Source organism: Mustela erminea, chromosome 1 (genome assembly GCF_009829155.1).
Source record: "Mustela erminea isolate mMusErm1 chromosome 1, mMusErm1.Pri, whole genome shotgun sequence".
Classification (NCBI taxonomy): domain Eukaryota; kingdom Metazoa; phylum Chordata; class Mammalia; order Carnivora; family Mustelidae; genus Mustela; species Mustela erminea.
In genome coordinates this window covers 143,959,807-143,985,740 of record NC_045614.1, presented here as the reverse complement: position 1 = coordinate 143,985,740, position 25,934 = coordinate 143,959,807, and the positions used below count along the sequence as shown (strand labels likewise).

Below are 25,934 nucleotides of genomic sequence, written 5' to 3'. Positions count from 1 at the left end.
TGGCTGGATCTGGGGTTGGCGGATTATGGCCCATAGGCCAACAAATCTGGTCTGCTGTCTGTTTCGGTATGGCTTGTAAGCTGAGAATGGTTTTCACATTTTTCAATGGTTGAAAACAAATGAAAAGAATAATAATATTTCAGGACACAGACTATCATACTACATCATAGTATACTATAAACAATGTATAGTTATAAGATGTAACATGCAATAATATATAATAGTATGTCATGAAAATCATGATTTTCAAATTTACATCCACAAATAAAGTTTTATCAGAGCACAGCTGCACTCATTGGTTTACTTGTCCCCTGTGATTGCTTTCACACTCTAGCAGAGTGGAATGGTTGCAACAGAGGCTGTTAAGGCCTGCAAAGCCTAAAAGAATTACTATCTGGCTCTTTACAGAAAAAGTTTGCTGATCCCTGAGCTAGATTGTCTCATAGGTCCCTGTAACTCCTTTTACAAATTGACTGATTCTTTGCACAACTCCCTCCCACCTGGAAAGAAATTCCAGGCTTCAGGTGAACCACGCCTGAGCTGTTCTTACAGGAAATCTGGTACTTTCCATGAGTCCTACTTGCTACCCTCAGGTGGCCTGAAAAAAACAGACATGTCTGGGCCCAAGATGAGATGGGGTGCTAGACTCTGGTCCTGTCCGCATGCTGGGTCAGCTTAGGCATGGGGACCAGGGTCATGAGCCACAGGTTTGCCCTCAGATTGGGGACAGGTAGTGGTTCCAGATGGAGGATCTGCAGACCTAGTAAAGAGATGGAGTGTTAGGATGTCCCAGCTGTAACAGAGAATCCGAATAGTAGTGGCTTCAACAAACTAGAAGGTCACTGGGCTTTTCCATCAAAGTCCTTGTAACGGATACATTAAAGACATTGACTGATTGCAATCCATAGAATTTATTTGGATCCTGCAAAAAAAAAAAAGTATGAGATAATTAGGGAAATTTAAGCACTGTATGTTTGATAATCATTAAGAATTATTGATCATTTTTTAGGTGTCATAATGGTACAGTGATCGTGTTTTTTGGTTTTTTTTTAAGTCCTTATTTTGAGGTCCATACTAAAATGAAGTGATGTGATGTCTGAAATTTGCCTCAAAATAAACCAGTTGGGGAGGGTTGAAAGTGGGTGATGTATAGATTAAAAAAAAAAAAATTGGTCAGGACGTGGTAGCTGAAAATGTGTAATAGGTTCAGAAGGGTATCTTATATTACTTTCTCTAATCATAGACATATTTGAAGCTTTCCATAATGAAAGTTGAAAATACTTCATGTTCATAACCAGTGATTAAAAATTTGTACTTAAAAGGAATTTGGTCCATGAAAAATTTCACACAACTGCCAAAAGTGTATAATTACAGCCATTGTAGATGTGTTTATAATAGAAATACTTAGAAACAAGTTTTCCTATGAGAAAAAGAAATTCCTTGGGGAAAAATGGTTGTGTTAAAAGTTCCTAGCATTTAAAAATTTCAATTGATAGAATACATTTTATTAATAAAATTTTTATTGATTAAACATCATTTGAAAGTTTAAAGTAGATAAATAAAGAAGACATAAAAATTATCCCTAATTCTCCAGTCAAGTCAACTTTTTTTTTTAGTTTTTAGCATGTGCATCAATCATGGAAACATTTACCATTTGTTGGGTGCCTACTATGATACTGTGCATGATACATGGAAATTTATTATTTCTTCACTATAACTGTCATAAAACTATTGCTTGGACTTGAAAATATATCTGGGTTTCCAGTGATTAGTATAGTGGCTTTTTAATCATCTGGCATCAGGGCTTTAGGACACAGACATCTCAATTTTGTGGCCCTGCCATCCTCATGCTTGGCTTTCATCTCATAGTCCAGCATGGCTGCCTCACTTCCTGCCATTAACTCTGCATTCCAGAGTGCAGGAGAGGGGAAAAGAAGCTAAAGGACATGTTTAAGGGCATGACACAGAATTTGCACATGTCACTTCTGCTTCTCTTCCACAGGTCAGAATTGTGTGGCTACTAATTGGAAGAGAGGTTAGAAGTGTAATCCTTAGCTGGGCAACCATTCATTGTCTTGGGAATATTTTAAGTACACAGTAAGGAGAGAGTAACTGTTGAGACACGAGGATGTATATATTTATGTTTACATTATGTTTGTACACAAACTCTAGGAGTCTCCCTCTTTATCTGAGTTTATTTTTTTTTGCTTTCCCTCTCCTCCATCAGTATTCTGACCCCTCCTCCCCTTTTCCTTACCTTCTTGTAAACAGCTTGGTGTGGGAACCCATGTGACCACATTCCTTCAGGTCTGGTGGTTCTGATCCAGACACCCACTCACCTATTGTGCCTGCATTCCTGTCCATGCAGTCACCTGGCCCCTCCTACACCCACACCCGCCATCACATATTTGGTTTTGTAGTTCAAGATGCATGGGTTTGTAGTCCTTCTGCCTTCATTTAGCCTGTATGTAACCTGGGGCAGGTCAGCTAAGCTTTATACGGCTCATCTTCACATGGAAGAAAGCATCACTGCCTCAAAGGAAAGAGCCCTTGCTTAGCCTACCTTATGTGATAAGTGAGGATGTGAAGAGTCAGAAGGAAGTGACAGGGCTTTTGAAAGAAAAAGCCACATTACTATTAAGTAATGTGTGGAGGGAACCCTGGCGCTCTGTACTGTTCCTGAATGTGATCATGCTAACCTCGCAGAGGAAGCCCCTAGGAGCCGACTGTCTGCACGGGACCACATCCCAGTCATAACTGGATGATTCCAACCTAGAATCTTGTCCCAAATTGGCTTGATCATTTGTTTTTGGAAACATGACTTTGGCCTCAAGGGTCAGCTGATCATGATGGAGTCCTCTTAGTGGCAAAGGTCTGCAGGTACTTTTTAAATCTGTGGGGTCCTAGAGTCTTCTCTGAGTCCTGGAAGTCATCAAGTCTTTGTATTCTGTGATATACCTTATTTCTTCAATACATTTTCTTGGCTGATATTTGTTAGAGGAGTTTCTCTGACAAGAACCTTGAGCTAAGCAATTAAATTTTAGCGAAATTTGGCAAAATTTAACACTTCGTGCCCTCATCTTAAAAATCTGTGCCCTTTTGGGACGCCTGGGTGGCTCAGTTGGTTAAGCGGCTGCCTTCGGCTCAGGTCATGATCCCAGCGTCCTGGGATCAAGTCCCACATCGGGCTCCTTGCTTGGCGGGGACCCTGCTTCTCCCTCTGCCTCTGCCTGCCACTCTGTCTGCCTGTGCTTGCTCTCGCTTCTCTCTCTATGACAAATAAATAAATAAAATCTTTAAAAAAAAAATAAATCTGTGCCCTTTTGAAAGGTACATTACGGTTTCTTCCTGCTGCCATGCTTTTTACCATCAAAATTAGCCATTAGAAAAGACTCCAACGGCAATCATCGACACTGAAAACATGTGAGTTTTTGGATATCTACCTCCCCTCCAGTGACCACGTTATCCTTAATTGTAATTACATTAAAAAACATACTTTTCTCCAGTAAAGGGATTTGATGTATCAGGAAAGAGTGAGGTGGACTTCCTGGAAAAAGGGCAGATCTTTCCTCTACTTGAGATTGGACTGCACAGGTGGCTGCTGGGATTGCTTGTGTGCTCAAGCACATGAGTGTGTCCCCATACGGGCACACTTTCACGCCGCACTGCGTGATCACCAGAGGCAGGCTTAGCTACCTGGTTTTGGAAGACCTGCCTCCTCATGTGTTTCCTGGGAGATTTCTGCTTCCCTCTGAAGCCCCTCTCAAGCATCTAGACCTCCTGTTGTGGCTACTCCCAGAGGGCCTCTCTGACCTGTGGGCCCTGCCTCTGAGGCTCCAGTCTTGCGTTCCGTCCTTTCGATCCGATCCTCACCCACCTCCTGACATTTGGGTGGCTCACCGGTGGTACAATGGAACACCCTTTCATCAGACACTTGTTAAAAATGACAGGAGAGATTTTATTCAAGTTATTGCAGTAAGGGAAAGAGACTGAGATCAACTCTTGAGTACGGCAAAGACAACCTCACTCCTCACATGTGACCAATCACTGAACCCCAATTTACTTTGCCTCATAAACATTTCTGCATCCCTCCACTGCCTGAGGCAGCCTCTCTTCTCCTGGATGAGTTTCTGTAAATGTTCTTGGTTGACCAGTCTCTGTTTCAATCCCTCCTCCACAGGCCTTAGTAGGTACTTATACTACCCTTCGGTAGTGTAAGTCCAACTGTACCATTTCTCGTCAGAAATGGTGGGACTGCCAGCCCACACGGCCGTTCCCTGGAGTCTGTGCTTGCTTCCTCCATGTCACCTCTAGGCAGCTGACCTCCCATGGACTCCCAGCACTCTCCACCCTGCCGCCGCCAGATAGATCTAATCAGCACTGTACATGCCTTCTCGGGCTGTTACCTCAGCTTGTTAAACCAGTGCAATCCTCCCTCCCTTCAGCGGCTGGAAGAATCCTCAGCTAAAGGCAGTGATTAATTTGACTTGGACTCTGGAACAGTTACAGTTCACAAGGTGCTAAAGACACAACTTTAACCTTTCTGAGCAAGGGGTAGATTTGGAGGTGCCCTCCCCAGAATCTCTCAATTTCCCTAGGGAGCCTTTTTAAGAAAAATGGAAAGTAGTACTAATATGAAGGAGAAGAAAAACAAGGGGGAGAAGAAACCTCAAAGATCAGATGAGCAAGGGATACTGATGGCCTTAAATACTGACTGTCCACCTTCTTGTCTTTCTGGTCTGCATGGAGGAACCTCACACAGAAGACTCCCAAATGCCCACGATGTGGGACCACTGGGCTACGGCCAGCCCTAGGATGCTCTGTCACCCTCATGCCACTGAAGTCTATGCTTGCAAGGAGGTGTCGCCCGTCCTGGCAGTTCTGTGCCCTCAAGAAGAGCTGGATTCCTTCAAGTCGTTGGCTGTTTTAGCCGTGAGGGATCCTAGAGATCCTCATTCATGTCATGAGTAATCCAGCCGTGGACTGAATTGTGACTCTACAGAATGTGAGTTAGGGATCCTTCTGGATGCATTGATATGACATTGACAGGAGCTGATACACCATGAGGCTTCTCCTTTTGGGTTGGAGAAGATAATTTTGTAGCTGGGTATCTGGAGAGGAGAGAAAAGGGTCTTGTGACAGGAGAGACGGCAAGCACTTGTGTCATGCTCAGCGTGTGGGTCTGGGTTTGCGATTTCTTGGAAGATAGGTGACATCCCAGACGCAAACAAGGCTGGTTGGGAAAGCAGATGACAACATGGGCAACAGAGTGGAGGAGGGGCTCTTCTCCATCCCCACCCCGACTCCGTCACAGACCTCAGTGCATTCTGGATCCTTAGGGTGGCCGGGTAGCCTTCACGGAACAATCCCTTTGCTTTGGCAAAATAATCTCCTCACTGAGGCCTGGGAGGCGAGGAGGCTGTGAGCTGCCTTGGTGTGGACAGACTTGTTCCTGAGGAAACAGAACTTAGACACTCCCAGAATGAAATAGGAGGGCTGTGGGAGACAGGGCGGAAAGCAATGCCTTGGTTCTTTATTTGGCCGGGGGCTATTAAGAGCCATCAAAATTTGGAAATGAAATCCAGTGTGATTATATTTATGTTCATCTACTGGGAAGTCTGCAGACCCTTAAATTAGTTTCAGATAAGCACACAAAGGTCAGGAAAAGTTAGGTGGGATCCAGTCTCACGGGACTGGTGAGAGCAGGAGTTTGGGCTTAAACCAAGTTTCTCTCCACCCTCAACAAGCTGGCTCAACTTGAATTCACTTCTGGAGAAAATGATCTGTATCTAAGCAGCACCATTGTATCTGTGATTTTTGAAAACTGATTTAAGTTCTAAGAACAGGGACTATGTCCTGTGCTTCTCTTTCCAATAGGATCTATGGCTAAAGTTTAATCATTATCTCATAAATCATCTGACTCATTCCTTAGAATAGACAACATCTTCTCTCGTGTGTTGTGGGCAGTTGCTGGCAAAAGATTGGGAAGACGTGGCAGTCGAATAGACCTCATGTCTCAAAAACATCACTCCCTTCAAAATGAAGGCTTGTGGGTCCTGGTAGATTTATGGTTAGATGGAAACCCAGAAGGGGTACGTGCAAGACGGTGGGGAGTGGACTCAGTTTAGGGACTCCAACAAAGATTAAAAGCAGTCAGCTTGGGGTTCCTGGGTGGCACAGTCAATTAAGCTTTGAACTCTTGGTTTCCACTCAGGTCATGATCTCAGGGTCATGAGACAGAGCCCTGCATCGAGCTCTGTGCTGAGTGTGGAATCTGCTCGAGACTCTCTCTCTCCCTCTCCCTCAAATAAATAAATAAATCTTAAAAAAAAAAAAAAAAAAAAAAAAGGAAGAAGAAGAGGCAGTCAGCTTTTTCTGGAACAAAAAGAAGGGTTGAAAATTGACCATAGTCATTCAACAAATATTTATCAAGTGTTTAAAACATGTCAGGGGTTGTTGTTCTAAGGGCCAGGGATTCAGCAGGGGACAACACAGAACTGATTTAAAGTGAAAGCATGTTGAAGATGGGGTTTTATATACATATATATTTTTATTTATTTATTTATTTATTTATTTTGGAGAGAGAGAGAGAGAGGAGAGAGTGTCTGCACATAAATGTGTGCCAGTGGGTGGGGGGAAGGGCAGAGGGAAAAGGAGAGAGAAATCCCAAGCAGGCTCCACACCCAGGGCAAAGCCTGACCAGAGGCTTGATCTTATGACCCTCAGATCATGACCTGAGCCAAAAATCAAGAGTTGGTCACTCATCCAACTGAGCCACTAGCTGCCCCTGGGATGAGTTTATATTTTATTTATGTCTCTCCTTAATGGCCTCATAGTCCTAGGATGATGGATAGTCTTGGATTTGTAAAATTTGTGTGGCACCTTGCAACTTCTAAAGTAGTATACAATTCACCAAGCTTGAAATGGAAGTAGAAGAGGTAAGTAAATAACTTTAGAAAATTTAAAAATCATTGAAACCCAAAACCCAACAGAAATAAGGCTAGTTACGAGGCTAGAGCATCCATGCTTGAAATGCTAGACACAGCAACAAGTGAGCCACAAATGTGGCTTCCGGCTTTCTAGTGACAAACCTATGGTGGCTGATGGTACCACTGAAACAAATAAAAAGCCACCGCTCATTGGCAGAGGCACAATGAATTCTAGTATTCAGACCAGAAGGACATTTCTCTAAGAATCTTCCAAAAAACGGGCTACTCTGTGGCTGAGCTACAGAACTACTTTAACAAGCGAAACGCCACACGGATGAGACTGCAGAGCTGTCACCTTGCATTGGGCAGCTGTCTTTATGAGTTCCGACTGCATCTCCAGGCAGAGCTAGGGGCCAGGATGCCCATGGTAAGTCAGTCCCTGCAGCTTTGTTCAGTGGATATTAAACACACGGGAAAGGTGTGGCCATCGATCTCGCATGTGTTTCACGAGATAAAGAACTTTAATGTGATTCACAGAATAGCTGGAAGCAAGGCAGGAGGGAGATAAGAAGGCTTGACGTTAGCTTCTTGCCGAGAAATGTGTGTTGGTAAACATAATCAGAACAATCTCGGCACAGACTGCTTTGCACCCCAGCTCCTTCTGTACGTGGAGGCTTGGCCATAGGCGTCTGTGAAGTGAGGGGAGACCAGAGGAAGGAGGCAAACAGTTGGTCATGTTGGAGTAGCATGAATAAATCTAGAAATGAAACTGCTTTGCCTAGTCAGTAAAAATCACAAGTGCTTTTTTTTATTTTTTTCTTTCTTTCTTTCCTTTTTTTTTTTTTTTTTTTTTTTTTTAAGGAACTGCTGTTCAGTCGACTGGGATGTCTGCGAATGAGATACAGAAAAAAGTTAAACTGCGTCTCCATGCCTTTCTTTCAGGGTCCTCTCTCTGATTTTGGAACACAGTAAAATGGGTTAGGATTGATGGTCAGGCGTAAAGCAAGAAACAAGACGAAAAGACTCCAAGGAGTAAAGATTACTACGGAGGATGCAAAATCACATAACCAACCATGGTGGGTAGTTTTGGGGTACCTGCCAAATTCACGTACTCTCCCGCTAGAACGCCCCCGACACAGCACACGCATGCGTACACGCGCAGGCTCCCGGCAGCTGTGACCCCTCCCTCTCGCACTTCCCCTGTGGGGAGCGCAGGTGGACTTCTGCTTGAGGGAGTGGGCCCTGAGGGGCTCTCACTCTCTTGCTTAAGGTGTTTTAAGTGGGTTTTTGTTTCTCATATTAAATGCTCCCTGATTAAGATACTAAGGAAAATAGGAAAGTTTTCTCTCCTTTGATGTAAAGAAGAGAGGATTCGTGGTATGGCATAAATATATTTTATATTTATGTATTTGAGAAAGGAAATAGCAAGTATATGGGGGGGGGGTCAGCTGTGAAGTGTGCTAATAAAAAAAGACATATCTGGAGCAAAGAGCTTCCAGTTTATGCTGATGTGTGTGGAGGGATAGTTCATTGTTTCTCTCCACCGTGTTTTTCTGCTCCCCTGTGCTCACTTCATTTCTTCACCTGTGCTCCAGAATCCTCTGCCCAGTCCAATGCATAAGCTTTGGGAAAAGGGGATGACTGGTGAACTTAAAAATTGATGTTTGATTCCATAGTCACTAGTGTAGGTGTGAAACGGAGTCTGAGACATTCCTGTGGAATATGTTTGCTTTTGCCTTCAGACTGGCTAGAAAATTCCTAGGGTTGGGGATGGGTGAGAGGGGCAGAGGAGGTACTGCTAGGTTAAACCTAGAATGTGTGCTGGAGCAAGTACCATCTTCTTCCAGCACCAGAGAGCATCGGGGAAACTGAATTGTGGGCAGTTGTCATCCTTATTGCCGTCCAGGTGAAGCCCAAGATGACAACGGGGAGCAGGTCCCCCACCAACAGACCTGTAGGAGGGACACTCTTCTGGGCCCCGAGACTTCACTAAGGCTTTGTCTGACCCAGACTGTAGAAAAATATCCCTCTTCCAAGTACCCTGACCCCTCAGGAAGAAGAGAATGAGGGGAAGTGGTAGTGTGGAGGGGAAAATGGCTGCCTGACTAACCTTCATGGAGGTGGAACTGCCTTCCCCATTCTTTTAGGCACATTGAAGAATTTTATTTGGCATTCTTCAATTAGATAGACAGTTCTTTACCATTTTGTGAAAATTGAAACTCTAGGATAGTTGTTGATATTTTGGTGATTAATGTAGTCAAGGAATGTCCCTGGATTAGCTTGAGTTTTTTACTGGCACACTTAAAAACTCTGTCTTTAATAATAAATTAAAGCCTTAAAAATAAAATAAGGGTGGAGAGTCTTGAAGGTTATTCTTCTCTGACCTCAACAAAAGATCTTTTCACATGTTTTTTTCTCATTCTTTTTACATTTCCTCCCCACAATCCCCAGTGCCTTATAGATGGCTAGATCCATTGTAGATGCAAGATAAAATGGTTTTGACTAGATGAAAAAGGGTTTATTAATTGTCATTAGAAAAGAATCCTATATCAGGTTATCAGCATAAGCAAAGTGTTCATTTCCTCTTTAGAGATTTAGGCAGAGGGTTCACTCTCTGGTCTGCATTTCAGTGGATGGTGGATAATGTGGCCACCAGCCACAGCTTCCTGGAGGACAGGGACACACAGAGAAGTGGGACGAAGAGAGCCACTCTGGGGCAGGAAACAAGTGCACGCACCAGCTTCTCTTGGGGTTTCTGGCCTGGGATGTGCAACACACACCATCCTTCATTATACTTGGCTAACTGTAAGGATAGTAATGTAAGTGCAAATCGGTGAGCTGTGGCATCCTGGAATCCATACCTGGGTATTAGATACCATAAGCTTTTTTGCTGAGGTACAGCCCCTGGCAAATGGGAACCCAGGGAGAAGCAGGTGCAGAGGGAGCTGCGGTGAGCACCCTGACTGCATGTTTCTGTAGGGCGTGCGCTCAAACTACTTGAGGGGCCCAGGCCAGCACTTCAAGCACCGGCTGACCAAGCCAAATGGAGGACAGAGGGGGCAGAAGCTAGTGGGAGCCCCCAGGTCTTCCTTTCCTCCAGGATTAGATTCATGGCCCTCAGGGGAGGTCACATCTACCATTCTGTTTACTCTGAGAGCAGATCCAAACCCCTCACATCAAGATTCTAACAAAGAAACATAATCCTTTAAGACACTTGCCTTTTAATTGTTGGCTGGTTTTCACAACAACACAGTTATTCCCGCAGCGTCTCTACAATCATTGTCTGATGCTGTCCTTTAGGCCCTGCAGGAAACACGCTGGAGATTTCGGACTTGGGGCATCCCCCACACAGCCTCAGACTCATTCAGACTTTCTTAATAGGCCCAGCAGCTATGAGTGAGTCACTGGAGGTGTATCTGGTTCTCTCAGGGGAAGTGGCATGTTGGGGGAGGGAAGGGTCATAATGTCTATAAATCAGAGTATAAATTTATTAAATTTACAGCAGCATTTTTATGAGCATTTTATCTCAAGGTGTTTCCTGAGGGGGAATTTCATCCCAAAAGTCAGGGCGCCATGCCTGCCCAGGCTTTCTCTCTCTAGTTTGAAGGAGCAGGTGCCTGTTTCTCTAAACTGACCTACATGGCTTTGTCCCTTGTTCCTTAGAGGAGAGGGCTTATCTGCTGAACAACCCAACAGCCCTGAACCAGGAATGACTGTCACATTGAAAAGGGTTCCAAACTGGAGTGCCCCCAGATCAAACACCGAGCACCCGGACAGTGCGGGCTCTAAATCTCTAAAGAGAAGGGATCAGGAACAGCAATCACTTAGAAAAACAGGGCAGATGGCTTGGGGCTGGTCTTGAAGAAACATTTCTAGAACAACCATGTTTTTACCTGTACTGGATTTAACTGGAAGGGAAGAGGTTGAGAACAACTGAGTGAGAGGTTAAAGCTCCCTGTTCCCTCTACCCCTCAGAGTCTCTCCCTTTCCTCTTGGTCAGGTTTCCATCAGTAAATGGTCTCAACCAATGTCCACCTTAATGGTGAGTCATGCTTGCCTTGAAGCTGGTATACCCCATGGCTACCAAGGCAAACCCAGCCTCCCTCTACCAGGGTTGGGAGAGGGAAGCTCCTCATCCCACCCAGCCTGTCCCAAAAAATGGGCAGAGAGAGGGGAGAGAGGTGCCCTAAGATTGTATAATGAACTGATCAGCCTTGAATGCTTGCAAAGTGACTTAGAGCCGCTGCCCTGAAAGGCGTCTGGTGGACTGCAAAGTGCACAGAGGTGAGGGGCCCTCCTCCTCCTTGCAGCCCCACCTGTCTGCACATAATCTGGAAGCTTCCCCCCACGGCAATGCACATGTCTTGCCTGGTCAGTGCAGGGTGTACTCTGAAGGACTTGGGATTTCCTAGCCCCTTACCATCCTTTCCCCCAGTGTGATAAGTGCTGCTACTCTCTGAGTGGGGGTGTCTGCACACACGTGGGAAGGAGCCCCAACTGGCCTAGCCTCGGAGCTGTGTTTGCAGCCCCGAAGCCAGCAGGGGGCCCCGCGTCCCCGAGAGAATGTGAGCCTGCTGGCTGCCACCTGGGGAAAGAGGTCGGACACCGCATAATGAGCATCATTCCCTGGCGTCTTTGATCCTCACAGAACCACAAAAGAAGTCCTGTCCAGCTCGCTCTTCTAAAGGTTACGCAGGCCACTGTGACCACACATTTCATCTGAGACAAGAGAGGGAGACAACGTGAGTGCACTCTTCTGAGGACCCAGATTGTATCCTGTTTTATTTCTGTGTGTGGCACAATTTCAGGGATCGGCAGCCCTGCCTCTACTTCCCGCCCAGGGACTATTGTTAGTTTGCCTATTAGGTTCTCATTAGATTTTCAGCCGCTGCTCCGAGTTTTCTTCTTGTGCAGAACAGAGAACAACCAGGGACTTGTTTCCTAAAGAAGAAAGCTTGGTGTTAGAAGTTTTTCAAACCTTTGAGAAGAGAGGGAGGTCAAATGAGAATGCGGGGACCTGGCCTTCCGGGATCTCAGGCCAATTACCCACTTCGGGGAAGGTCCTTGTGCCTTCCTGCCTGCTCCCAGCCCCAATGTTTCTGTGTTTAACTGTTGCATGAAGCCTTCCAGCACGGCTCCACTGGCCTGCGCTAAAATAATCATCCCCTTCATCACTAGACTGACCTATGGGTCTTCTAGAAACTCTCCAGGTATGGGGCGCCTGCATAGCTCAGTCGGTTATGCATCTAACTCCTGCTTTCAGCTCAGGTCAAGATCTCAGGCTCTAGAGATCGAGCCCTACATCAGGCTCTGCACTGAGTACAGACAGAGTCTGCTTGAGATTCTGTCTGGCCCCTTCCCCCGCTAAAAATAAATAAATAAATAAATATTTTTAAAAACTTCTCCAGGTATATTTCCTGAATGAAGGCATAGGGACAGGCATCTGGAAACTAACTTTGTGTTCTGATGTCAGCCTGTGGGCACAGATCACCATCAGAGCAATTTACTCACCAGGGATACAAATAGTCGTTTGTTTCTAATAAATTGTTCCAAAAGGGGAATAGTGTTTTTTTTGTTTTTTGTTTTTTGTTTTTAATGAGCACTTTCAGGACCTCTCGAATAGGGCCTAAGTACACAGTGGCTGTGGTGAGGGGACTGGTGGTGTCTTCTGTCGCTCTCTGGGGGATAGAACGAGAGTCTGTTTCAGGCTCAGTTGTGGGCTTTGGTCAGCTGCAGATGAATTTCATGGATAATTCAGGAAAATGAAAACGGACTTGGGTCATGCTTTGTGACAGATCAAAAACTAAGATGCAATGTTACCAATGATACCATCATGATCCCAGAATGTAATGCAATTTTCATAATTGGAAATTAGTGCTTAAAGACACTAAAGTTAGAAACAACGGCCCCAATGAGTCATTTTGTATTGTTTACTAGCAAGAATCATTTTTCATGATTCCTTCATGGTCCCAGCAATTATGTCTGTCGAAAGTACTGTGTTTCCTTTTTTTTTTTTTCCCTTTAGAGTTCTGCCAATTTTGACCAACAGGAATGGATAATAAGATTGTGCTTTGAACAAACTTTAAAAAAGTATGTTGGTACTTTTTATCAATGCTCGTTTAATGCACTGTCATTTTAGGAAAGTGATTCCAGCTCTGTTTCCTGGTATCTCTGGCAACAAATGTGTGGATATATCAGAAATAGTATTTGTTTGTATAAAAATATATTCCTCATGCCTTTTGATTCCTCCCCGATGGAGCAGGCATTTTGCATTTGATATGCAGAGGGTAACAATGGTCCATTTTAGTCAATTGCCTAAAGAACCCAGTTCACCTGGGTGGCTCAGTCAGTTGAGTACCGGCTCAGGTCCTGATCTCAGGGTCCTCAGTAGCGGGGAATCTGTTTGAGATTCTCTCTTCCATTGTCCCTCCCCCTTCCCTGCACTTACAAGCAGCCGCTCATGCTTTCTCTTTCTCTCTCCCAAATAAATAAATAAATACAATCTTAAAAAAAAAAAAAAAAAAAGAACCCAGTTCCCACCAGGTAAAACAACCTTCCTTTTTCTCCCCTTCCTTTCCAGGCTGTACCCTTAGTATATTACTTGTAAACACTGCCGTGGAGGGTTTGGGTGCTTTAATTGGTGCATCTAAAAAGATGGACAAAATTAACCATTTCCAAGTGACCAAAACCAGTCTCCTCCCTTACTTGGAAGATTACAGAAGAATTTGCCTTTCAGTACATTAGATCTGCAGCTACATTAGTTGTCTCTGTGCCTTTGGATTTTGCAAAAGGAAACTGAAATCCAGCAAGTCGTATTAGGAGCCCATTCAAAAAGTGAACAAAAAAGCAAATGAAAACAACCCAGAACGAAGTGGTGTATTTTTCACTTTGCGTTTTGTAGGCATAAGTCCCCTCTTTATAATTTGCTATTTTTTCTGAGAGGTGGTGGATTTTCACTTCAGAGGCAAACAGTATCATGACAAGACAGCCACAGGATCCTGCAACAGAAGGAACAAACAACGTGTTGGCACAAATATTTCCTGATTGTAAGGGACAGGGAAGGGGGTCAGTGTGCAAACTAAAGAAAGCCTTTACCATCATCCTCATTTGCATTCTTCTGCAAAAAATGCATCATTTCAAATTGGTAATCATGAGCCTGATTCTCCAACTGGTGGGTGGTAGGGCCCGAGTTATGTCTCTGCATGAAGACTTGGTGGGAGGGGGAAGGGGAGAGCCTAGCTGATCTCACCAAGGCTGGGAGATGTTCTTTTCTGATGATGAGAAAGACTGCATTGCTGGGGACCTTAAGAGCACAGTGGTGGAATGAGGCTACAAAACAGCCACTGCCGTGATGTGGCTTCAAGAGAACAAATTTATCTATACTTCACAGGCCACAGAGAACAAATGTCAGTCATACAGCCCTGTCGTGAAAGAGCCTAGGGCTTCCTTCAGAAGGGCAGCTTGCCTTCCTCTCTTCACCAGCTCCCACCTGGCCATAGCTGCACACAGGAGTCTCTGGGCAAAAGGAGCCGTAGATAAGGTATTGAGGCAAACCGTATTTGTTCTCCATGTTCCTAACAGAACTCAGGATTTTTACCTGGGCATGTGGCTGCCTTGAATAAAGGCTACATTTTTGGTTGAGGAGAGGTGGGTTGTAGGAGCGAGAATGTTTCCTTGAAGTCTGCGTGTATCAGCTCTTTCTTTTCCCCCTCCTCCCTCCGGTAGCTGAAATATGGGTGCAATGGCTGGAGCTCCAGCAGTATTTTGGAGCAGGTGGCCTCAGAAATGCAAGCCATATGCTATAGAAAAACAAGAAAGGCAGAGTCTGGATCCCAGACACCTGGAGCTTTCAGACCAACCGTGGACTTCAAATTCTAGGTTTTTATGTGAAAGAAAAATAATTCCCTATTTTGTTTAGTCCACTGTTGTTATTTCTGCCTCACTTACCACTCATTGGTAGCCTAATCTAATCTTAACTGGTGCAGCTGAAGTCTGGGGTGAGCTCTCTTCAGGGAGGGGCTCTTCATACTGAGTGCTGCCTGGAAATTCTGATAGGTCCTCTCCCACTGAGGATGCAGAATGGGAGACCCCCAGATGGGCAGATGGCACAGGGGGCAGAAGCAGGCGACCAGATTAGGAGCACAGTGGGTAGCCCAGGATGCCAGGGACTTCCATGGCTAGTCCTGCTTCCCACGCCAGCACCTTGGGGTTTCACTTAATATGAGACTTGCTGAGATGCCCTTCTGACTTAGGTCAAACCAGTTTGGATTCAGACCCTGATTCTTCCTCTTATTCTGTGAAATTAGACAATTTGAATCTCCAAGTCTCCATTTTCTCATGTATCAAATGTGGATAATAAATGTGGTGCCCAATTAGCATTTGTCATTAAAATTGACACATATAAATGTTTACTAATAGTAGCTCTTCCTATGAATTTTAGGTTTTCCTCTCATCTTGCAAGTTCTTACCATATTCCCTTACCTTGCCCCACCACACACCAAAGAAACCTGACTATACCAGATAGGCCACCCAAAAGAATGCATCACTGTGCCTTGTTCCTCCAAACACTCTCCCATTAGGTTTATGACTCCTTTAGGAGGGGTAAGTGCTCCTCGCTCTTCAATTACAGTTAATTCAAACACTCTGGGAGCAGCAACATAGTGGCTTGAGTTCCCATTCATTAATTCACTCATTCATTTATTCTATTTGACTTGTTATGTGCCAAGCACCGGGACAGTGGTGGAGATTTCAGCATTAAAGAAAACACATATGATTTCTCCTCTAACAGAGAGTATAGTCGGACAGGGTAAGACAATTACAAACCCGTTGCACTGAGTGTAAGAGCTGGGGAGGGATAGATGGCTGTTACTGAGAGGGTGGGCAGCATCATGGAAGGTTCTTTGGAAGCAGCTACAGGAAAAGTCAGCTGAGTGAAGGGAGGCTGGACTATGTGGGGAGAGTTGTCTGGACATGAGGAGCTATAATGCAAATGATGTCCTCCATTCTTTTCCCAAAGGCCAGGTTTGGGTTGGGGTTGAGGAAGAGAATGGATCGTATGAGGGTAAAGGGTGAGGGGTGGGATGAGCAGAGAAAGAGAAATCACATTTTTTCTATTTTAGAATTTCACAGAGGACTGGCCCATCAGCTTGATCACCATATATACCCCCTGAATAATCAAATGATCTCGATTTCTTGAAACTTCACTTCTCACCAGCCTTAGAGCAGCAGTCGAGAATATTCCTTTGTAAAATTGGTCAGCCTATTTTTGTATTCTGAACTTAAAACCAGAGTTCTCCCCTGGCAAAACCGTATTATTCCTTTCTTGTTAGATCCAACAAAAAGGCTGCAATGCTGTTTTCTCTTTATCTTTTATTTGAAAATTGTGGAGAAAATGCCATTGCTTTTACTGGAAGAACCTTCTTTGTCTGAGGAGATGGTGAATTTCAGACAGAAGCGAAACACTGTATTTCCTTAGTGCTTGAAAGGAAAATTCAAGCTCAGTTTCCTTTTCAAGTTGTTAAATATTTTAAAGGTACTACTTTGTTAAGGAGACAGCATCATAGTGAGACTGTATTTCAAATTCCTAAAGTAAAGGTTGCGTGGGGTATCTTCAGACTCACGGCCTTTCTCCACGGCAAATCGCCCAAGCGTGCGAGCTCCCAGAACAGAGTGCATGGTCCAGTAGTTGAGAGGATGGTCCAGGATTCTGCACTGGATTCTGGAGTGGACCATGAGGTCACCCTTGTCATTTCAAAGGTGGAGCAGAGCTACCTAGCTTGAGTTTCTGCCCCCCTCATGACTCTGAAGAGAAGCAAAGGGAAACGACTCACCGTGACATCAGGGTATTTTTGCTTCCCTCTGTCCATGGCTCTAAAAGACATGTGGGACCAAGAATAACTACAATTTATGGACCAAAGAATACTCATGAAGTTTATCTTCTCTTTGTGGCCTGGCTACTACACACTTCTCATGGAGGGGATGGGAGTGATGCTGGAAATAGGGCTTGGCACTTGTCTAATATGCCCTTCAGTTCCCAGCAAGGGGGCCCCTGCCTTGGCTCCCACAATTGGAGGGTATTACTCGCTCTCTTTCTTCTAGAAAGATCCTTTCTCATAAGGAGAGGAATCCTTGAAGTCAATGGGATGAGCCCGTCTTCTGCCTTTGACCCATGTTCTAGACCATACCCTCGGGACCTGGGAATTCCCTCCCCAAACAGCTTTGAGCACATTCCCAGGACTGCATGAGCATCTCATCTTCCTTGGACAGATTTTGTGGCTGATGATGCAGAGCCCCGAGGCCTGAGGATGCCCAAGGAACAGCTATTCCGAGGGCACTGTTTGGATACTCAGGGTATCCTGAGGCCCATTACAGGGTAGTGCAGTGGAACCAAGCAAGAGGAGGGAGGTGACAGACAGCGGCCCGTTGTCCTCCATCACTACATTGAGGTCCAAAATTCTAAATGTGAATCTGGCCTTCCAGGCCCTTATGGAGAGATGTTTGTCAAAGCAGGAGGATAAAACATGTCTCACTGAATAGTTTATTTGCTTATAACTTTAAAATGTTTGGACATGGGGTAGGTGGGCTGTCATTAACACTTTTGCTCAAGGCCTCTCAAACGTTCGGATAAGGTCTGCATGCTTCCTGCTTCCTTCTCCCGGTCATCCAGGCATCTGAGGAGTCCAAACTCAGCGGGGGGTCACTGGGACTGATGCCTCCCTCGTTCGTCTGACCAACATCACTCCTGCTTATCAGAAAGGTTAGAGCACACGAGATGTAGGAAAGCCTGCCAAAACTTGCTCCAGCTAGAATTTGGAACATAACCAGGCACAGGACCCAGGTTTTGCTGCCTTGCCTCTCACTGAAAGACCAGCCATTTTCCTTTATGTGTTTGATTGCCCTGCCATCTGGCTGGAACTGTAATATTTTTCCCCCTTTAATGACTGATTACTGAGTTAATCCCTGACTGAAAAGGATAGCTGAGTTATACGGCTGTCACACAATGAATTACCAGTCAATTAACAAACATTTGTAATGTGCTAGACACTGCACACTCATGACCGTCCTCTGGCAGCTGTCGGGGACTGCAGAATTGGATGCCTCTCTCCTCCAGCCCTTGCGATATACAGAGCAAAGGGCACAGCCAACGGGAAAGCTGCCTCTTCATCCATGGCTGACCCTGAAGCTGACTATGCCTTTAGGGGTCGGAACGTCCTGCCAGGATCTGTGGGGGACCAGGGGACCTGGGGTTTCAGTGACAATATGTGCTCAGGGTTAAAAAAAAAAAAAAAAAAAAAGAGCTTTCATACATTCTCCTATTATCACCAAGATTGTATTTTGGGAAATAATAAATTAGAATTTCAGTTCCATTTAAAGTAATGGCCAACCTTTCCAGAAAGCTAGCACGTCATCTTTAAACTCTCTTATAGATGACAAATATTAGAGGCATTCCATTTCCTCCACAGAATGATAAATTGATAATTTCCTTCTTTAAGGAGTCTTGAAAGATGATAAATGGGGGCGGGAAAGCCACAGCTTTGCAGGTGTAGGTGCTAATTTTCTGTGAAATCATGCAATCTCGGTAGAGAGCCAGCCAGCAAAGGTGAGGTCTCCAGCAATAATTTCTTCCACAAATAAAAGGAGTTCTGGCTGCCAGTGGTATGGAGACCAATGGCTGCCATCTAGAAGAGGGGCAGAGGGACAAGGAAAGCAAGCAAATACCTAAGAGTAGATTTTGAGGTCGTGATGGGGAGCAATCTGGTCACACGTTTCCGAAGAGCCGGGTCCTCTCTTCGCGTTCTCCTGGGGAGTGAAAGAGCCCACCTCCGACTCACGTTTTACAAATGTCACATTGGTGAGAGTGGGATTGGTGTGGAGAAGAAATGACCTAAAAACAGCAGTCTTTCTCGAACCTGAATTGCCTTTCAGAAAAGACTACCCTTGGTTGCCAGGAAAGGCACAGAGCTGATTCTGCTTTAGTCATTTATCAAACAAATACTTATTTCATGCCTAGTGCATCGCTGCAGGCACTGGGGTAGAGCCCCGGATGCCCCCACAAAAATCCCTGTCCGCGGGGCACTGCTAGTGGTGAGGACAGTGGAAAAGTGGCAACACACAACGAGGCCAGCAAGGGCACGCTAGTGCTTATCAGAGCATGGTCTGCTTCAAGGAGAATAAGGGGGTGGGCAGGGGAGGCCTCAGGGACAGGGTGATATTTTAGGCCTCTTAAACGAAGTCAGGGACTGAGAAAGTAGCTAACTGAGGGGAATAGCCTTTTGGGGTGAGGGAACAGCCTGTGCAGAGGCCCCAGGGGGTCTGGGCCGAGAGAGAGGCAGGGAGCCGGGCAGAGAGGAGTGAGAGGTGAGTCGTGTGTGGGGCTGTGGTGGGCAGAGGGGAGTTGGGGGGACCAACAGGGGGAGTTTGGAAGTCTTGGCTTTCGTTCTAGATCAAACAGAAAGGAAGACACGTGTGCATGTTCTGAATAGGATAGGAGCCTGTTTGCTATTGTGATGGAACAAGATTGAGCATCTCCCCTCCCCGGGTCATGGCCCGGTACGGGGCACATGTTGGATGTGGAGTTGGATGGCTCTTTTCTGGCTCCCTCAACATGAGTAACCCGGAGCACTGTCCTCTTGTTATCCTGCTGCCCCCTGCACCTCCGAACAGGAGCTCTAGTCCTTTGCCATCACAGGCCGGCTAGTATTACTTCTCTCCTTCTGTGGCCGCCTTTCTAAAGTCTATGCTGAGATACTAGCAGTCTGTTTTTATTGCTGACGTCTCCTACCACCAATCCTGTCCTTCCTCAGGTTCAGTGGCTCCGATACCTGGACATCCCTGTATCTGCTTCTTGGACTTTGGGTAGGTGCTCCTTGGTAAGGATGGAAGTCAAGACCAGGTAGCCAGTGACCACCGGTTGCAGAATAATATGCCCTAGACCTAGTACAAAGGCTGGGATACTAGGTGTACTAAAGCTGATATATAATGCAAGCCTTCTTCTATTTCTGTCCTGCTCTTTATTTTCTCATGTGTTTCATGTGTGACTGTGTTTATTTATGTTCTATGCCACAGCTAGAATAATAAGAATTAGGCCCATATTAGGAACATTCCCCTTTTATTTATTTATTTTTTAAAGATTTATTTATTTATTGGAGAGAGAGAGAAAGAGCAGGGGGAAGAGCAGAGGGAGATGGAGAGAGAATCTTAGGCAGACTTTGCGCTGAGCGTGGAGCCTAACAGACGGCTCGATCTCGTGACCCTGAGATCATGATCTGAACCGAAATCAAGAGCAGTTGCTTAACTGACTGCACCACCCAGGTGCCCCAGAAAAGTCCCCCTTTTAAAGGAAAGCAGTCGTTGTATTTGTTCATCTTGCTTGGTATAACTCATAACATGACGCTCTATTTAAGGGAAGACACAGTAAATACAATTTGCATTAAGTCAGCATTTGGGAGGTTTTTATCACCTCTAAAAGGCTCGAGTCAATACCTTTCATATCATTTTCAGGGAGTATTTACTGAACTATCTAGGATGTTCTGTGATTGATCCATGGCAAGTCCTCTACCTAGCCTGCTCCCTTTTCCTGGCAGATCTGGGACCTCGCCATCAATTGGGAAACTTCTGAATGGAATATAGAAATAATGGAATAGAATGGAATATAGAAAGGCAGATATTCATACGTCAGAGCTCTGATGTGAAACGAAGGATCTTCTGTGCTCAGCTGCTTCTTCTCCAGGGCCCTCTCTTTCTCTACCTTCTTAATTTGTGTACATCTCTCTCTCTCCTGTTGTATTATAAACCTTGGGGGAAGTGTTTTCCCCCTGTTTGACCCATTCTGCTTTCCCTTCTCATTACCTCTCCCTTTTATGCTTTCAAAAAGCTCACCATTCAGCCATACTCTTGAAATATCCCAGTCTGATAGCCTCAGGAACAACATGGCCTCTTGGTTTTCCTTCCTCCTTTCTGGACACACCTAGTCAGTGCCTTTGCTGACCCCTCTTCCTTCCTCTTCATCAGTGTTCTTTAGGGATTGGTCTCACGCAGTTTTTCTCTATCTACATTCTCTCTCATGTAGATGATCTCATCCATTTCCATTGCTTTAAATAATATCTATATCCTGACAACTCCTAAATTTATGTCTTTTGTCTAGACCTCTTCTCCGAGCTCCAGACTCATATATCCCACTGGCTACTCGCCATCTCTACTCGGATACTTCTTAGGATCTTAAACTTGACATACCACAAATAGAACATTGATTTTCAGTGCCAAGCTCCTCCTCCCAGCTCTTCCTTGCCCCAAACTCCAAGTCTGTTCCTCCCCTTGTCTTATTCATCTTAGTTAATGCCACCACTGTCTACTTGCTTAAGCCACCTGCAAAACGTTTTGGATTTACTCTCAAAATGTTTTTAGAATCCATTCATCGCTCTCCATGTCCAAGGCAATAGCCTAGTCTTTCGCCAGACATTTCTTAAAAGGTAAATCAGCTCTCCGACGTCTTCTTAAAATCTTTCACAAGCTTCTCAGTGCAATTAGAATCAATTCTAAAAGATTTACCATGGCTTTTGAGGTCTGAGTCTGACATTAACTGGCATCAACAGGTCTTGCAAATGATTTTTTTGTTCTTGGCCATTTCTCCCACATTACCTACTCCAGGCACATGGGCTTTCTTTCAGTTCCTATGGCAAGCTGACCTCTTTCCCTAGACTGTTCACTTGTGCTTTCTCCTCTCCTTGGGTAAGTCTCTGGGGGTCCTCAGCTCCTTTGTATCCTTGGAACTACTTGGTGACCACTGCATCAAAGCCCCCATCTCCCCTTTCCCTTCATTCTCTATTCTAACGTTTATCACCCTTATTGGAATGATTGTCTTCATTAATTACTTAGGTATGTTTTTTGTTTTGTTTTGGTTTTGTTTTTTTTTTTAGGTATGCTTTTGTTTGCTTCTCCCACCAGACTGATTCCATGCAGGAAGGACTGTGTGCCTGATGGGTAATAGCATTTAGCACTGGTGCCTATGATCATGGTGGGCACATAGCGGGCTGTCAGTCAGGGTTTGTTGAATAAGGGAAATGTATGCATCTCAATCCGCGGTTCTCAACACTGTCACACATTAGAATTACCAAGAGAGCTTACAAAAACACCTGTAGGTTCACCTGGGTGGCTCAGGTGGTTAAGCGTCTGCCTTCGGCTTAGGTCATGATCCCAGAGTCCTGGGATTTAGTCCCACACTGGGCTCCCTGCTCAGTGGGAAGCCTGCTTTCCCTCTCCTACTCCTCCTGCTTTTGTTCCTGCTCTCCCACCACCAGTCAAATAAGTAAATAAATAAGTAAAATCTTAAAAAAAAAAAAAAAAGAACACCTATACCGAGACTCCACCCCCAGAGACTCCAATTTAATTAACGTAGCACAGGGCCTGGTGTCAGCATTTTTAGCAAGTTTTTCAAAGGATTTTAGTGTATAGGCCAGAAAGAGAATCACTGCCCAAAATGAAGTAAGGGGGACCATAACAGTATTACTGAAATCCTAACTTGGGGAAAGATTTCTCAAATCTAGTTAATAATCGACAAGATGAGAAAGAGCAAATGGATTGGGTTGCGTGTGTCTCGTGAACAATGACAGTGGACAGAAATGCAGCACAAAGAAGGCTGAGGAATGTGATGGACCGAATTTGGAAGCTGTGAGAAGTGGCCCCAACATCTGGTCCAGGAAGGCAACAGATTATCAGGCCATAGCTCAAGCCAGTTGTGGCGAATGAAACCTATGGTGGCCTTATCCACAGGTGTATTCCTTTTCCCTCTTTGTCTCCGGGATCTGGCATGCACAGGGGAACACAGAAAAGGATGCTCAGAGCACTGTTACTCCGGGCTTGTGGAAGGAAGACACCTTCCTTTTCCTTCTCCCCCATCTTCTTGCCTCAGGATGTCAAACCTTAGGTCCCCATCACCAAGGGGGTGGGCAGTAGACCCGAATGATATCAGCACAAAGAAAGGGGGAATCTTGGGGAACCCAGGGGTGCGTGAGAGAAGAAGAGAATAGAGGTCTAAGGTAGAAGGGGTTTTCCCTGCGGATTGTGAGGAAGGCCACCTGGACAGCGAAACGGGGGAGGACACTTGGTGGAAGAGAACTGCCCCTCCCCCTTCCCCCACTGTAGGCCTGTAAGGGGGTCTCCAGTGGAGTGTGACTCATGTGGGAACAAAAGGACTTCCTCATACAGGCTCTGCTTTCTTTGGGCGTAAATCTGTTGGCTCAGAGTTACAAGGTTTGGGATGAGGCTGTAAGTCCCCATCCGTCCACAGTTAGGATATAGAGCTGGGATCTCCATGAATGTTACAACTTGAGATAAACATTTCCAAAATGCCAGGACCTTCTGGTTATTGTATGTGGACCGAACCAGAGGAGGTAGTCTGTGATTCAAGAGTGATCTGCTTACCCCAAAGGTCACCAACCATCAGTCTTTTTTACCCTTAAACATGCTTTGCTGTCCTGCACAGTTCTTAAAAAGTTACTGGGATTTTTGGCGCTTAAAAAATAAGGATTTGGTCGTGAAAAAGCAGATAGGGTGCAAACAGTAGGCTTTTTTCTTCTGCAAGACAGACCTAGAGCTAGCTCCTTCTTTTCCTTACTCCTCTTCTCTTCTTTCCCTCATCCACAAACCTTTATTGAGGACCTGCTTTTGCAACAAGTTCAAAGATAAATAAGATATAATGTAAGCACAGGGTCTGTGTGTTCCCGCATATATTTCCGTGCTCAGGTTTTCGTTGCATTAGATTTGGCCAAGGGCCGAGATAAGATCTGGGACTTGGATTAGATTCTGCATTCTCTGAGTCATCTTGCCTTTCAAATACCGTTAGTTCGGTCGTCCGTTAGAACTGTCAAATAATTTGTCTTCCAAATGGGCTGCTCTTCTGAATTTCATTCAGAAGCTGGAGTGCGAGATGGTTGTGCCAGTTAATAAGCTGTTGTATTTCGCCTTCGAACCGCGCTTTTTTCCCTCTGCTTTGTGATGCTGGGTCAAGACTGCCCTGACTCTGGTTCTGCCTTGTCAGCTGCTTCCCGTTCTGTTCTGTCAGTACAGCACTGGGGGGGCAGTGGGGAATGTGGGGGAAGCAGGATACAGCACTGGTGGTGTGGGGGGCAGGGAGGCTTTCCAAACCCTTCCTACTCCCCCAGAGCCACCTCTGGTGTCACTCGACAGCGTCATCTCCTCAAAGGTCTGACACCCAGCGCCCCAGCCTCTCTCAAGCAGCTAAGTTCTGGTAACTCCAAACTCTTCCCTGAGTTCCATAAACCCTGGGAACGGCAGCTGCTTTCTGAGATGACAGTCTCCGAGTTACCTTAGGGTCTCCATTCCGTGTCGCCAGTCGTCTAACACCTGTTTCATCAGTTCCTGACAGCCCTGGTTCTCGCACCTGAGCTTGCTTCGGAATCACCTAAAGACTTGTTGAACGCATTGCTCCCCCCCACCCCAAGTGTTTGATGCCAGTAGCAGGTCTGGGGAGGGACCGGAGAATTTGCTTTTCTATCAAGTTTCCAGGTGCGGCAAATGCTGCCAGTCTGGGGAACCCCACTTTGAGAACCACTGCTGATCATTGTATTCCCGTGATCAAAATCGTGCGTATTCCCTGTTTTCTGGCTGGCCTCTGATTGATTTAATGGCCTTCACTAAAATAGCACACTCCCCCAGATCTACCGGTTTGGTTTGGTATGTTGAGGGAGCAGGAGGTAATGCCAGCATCCGCTTCTCACCTGGACCCATCCACGGTACTGAATCGCTCTCTTGGTCTGTCTGTCCACCCCCTGTACCCGTGCTCTTGCTCCTCTGCCCTAATTCCGAAGCCCTCAGCCTTCCTTTACAGAGTTCATCCACCCCGCCCCGGCTCCTGTCCTACCAGCCCTGTGGGCCGGCTCTGCTCCCCGCAGCCCATTGAAATTCTGACTTCTCTAACCTGTACTAAGTGCCCACCCGACATCTCCTTCTGGGTTTGCTTTTTCAGATCCGCCAACATATACTGAATTGTTTACTGCACGTAGAGCCTCATGGTGGATGCTCTCGCTGGAGATACACAGAAGAAAAAGACTTAGTCTGCCCTCCTGGGGTCCCCATTTCTGCACGATTGAAAACTGTGCTATCCGCTGGTGAGAGACGTGAGAGAGAATGGTAGCAGAAACCCCACTCGAGAGAGAACCGCTTTGGTGAAGTGAATTACTAGATGGGCAAGAAGTGGATAAGGGAAGAAGCCAAGAAGTGTGCCCAAGTCCAAATGGATGAAGGCCGGACTGCCCTATGAGCTGAGGGAGCCCCTGTTGACCCAGGACTCTGTTTTCTGGAGAGGGAGACATGCAAGCTTGTGGCTGGCATTGATCTGTGCTAGGCGGAGGGAGCAGGGGCCAGACACAGCAGGGCCTGGCACCCGGGGGCAGCCAAAATGCAATGTCAGAGGAGAAGGAAACAGACTAATAGGACTTTTCAATCTGCTGTTTGCTGGTGTGATTTGTAATCTCTCTCATCTCCTCATGAAATCCTTAAGAGAAAGGCCGATGCTTCCTGGGAATATGACAAAGTACTAAGTCTTTTTGCAAGTTTAAAATGGGATGAAATTAGAGACCTCCGATAGAAGAATGGCTACATGCAAGTTACAGGTATAGTCTTGATTTTCTCGTGTTTCTCTTCTCCTGGTAAATATATCCTAAGCACCCTGTGGCAATATCCGGGGTTTCTATTCTTTTCCATCAGCCTTAGTTTTTGAGTGGGATGTGTTTACTGATGAACTGGTTTCTGAGCTCAGAGTTTATTTTTTCTCAGCTACACCTATCATTAGGCTACACAAAATACCTGTGGGCCTGAATAGGACAACTCATGTGGGCGGAACACTGGTCTTTACTTTTTGTGGGTGACTTTTACTTATTTTCCTGATTATAAATAAATAAATGCATGTTACTGAACATTCGGAAATACTAAAAAGCATAAGAAAAAGTGAAAATCACCTATAATTTCACTACTCAGTGGTAATTACTA

General features: G+C 45.4%; 1 protein-coding gene across 1 annotated transcript in view; it reads right to left on the bottom strand.

Moving 5' to 3' along the window:
- Positions 1 to 13,661: 13,661 nt before the first annotated feature.
- CLRN1 (clarin 1) overlaps positions 13,662 to 25,934 on the bottom strand; it is a 37,023-nt gene continuing 24,750 nt past the window's right edge. Inside the window, exon 3 of the mRNA XM_032301461.1 lies at positions 13,662 to 13,927. Coding sequence (XP_032157352.1) covers positions 13,662 to 13,927 — 266 coding nt within the window. The remainder of the gene's footprint in view (positions 13,928 to 25,934) is intronic.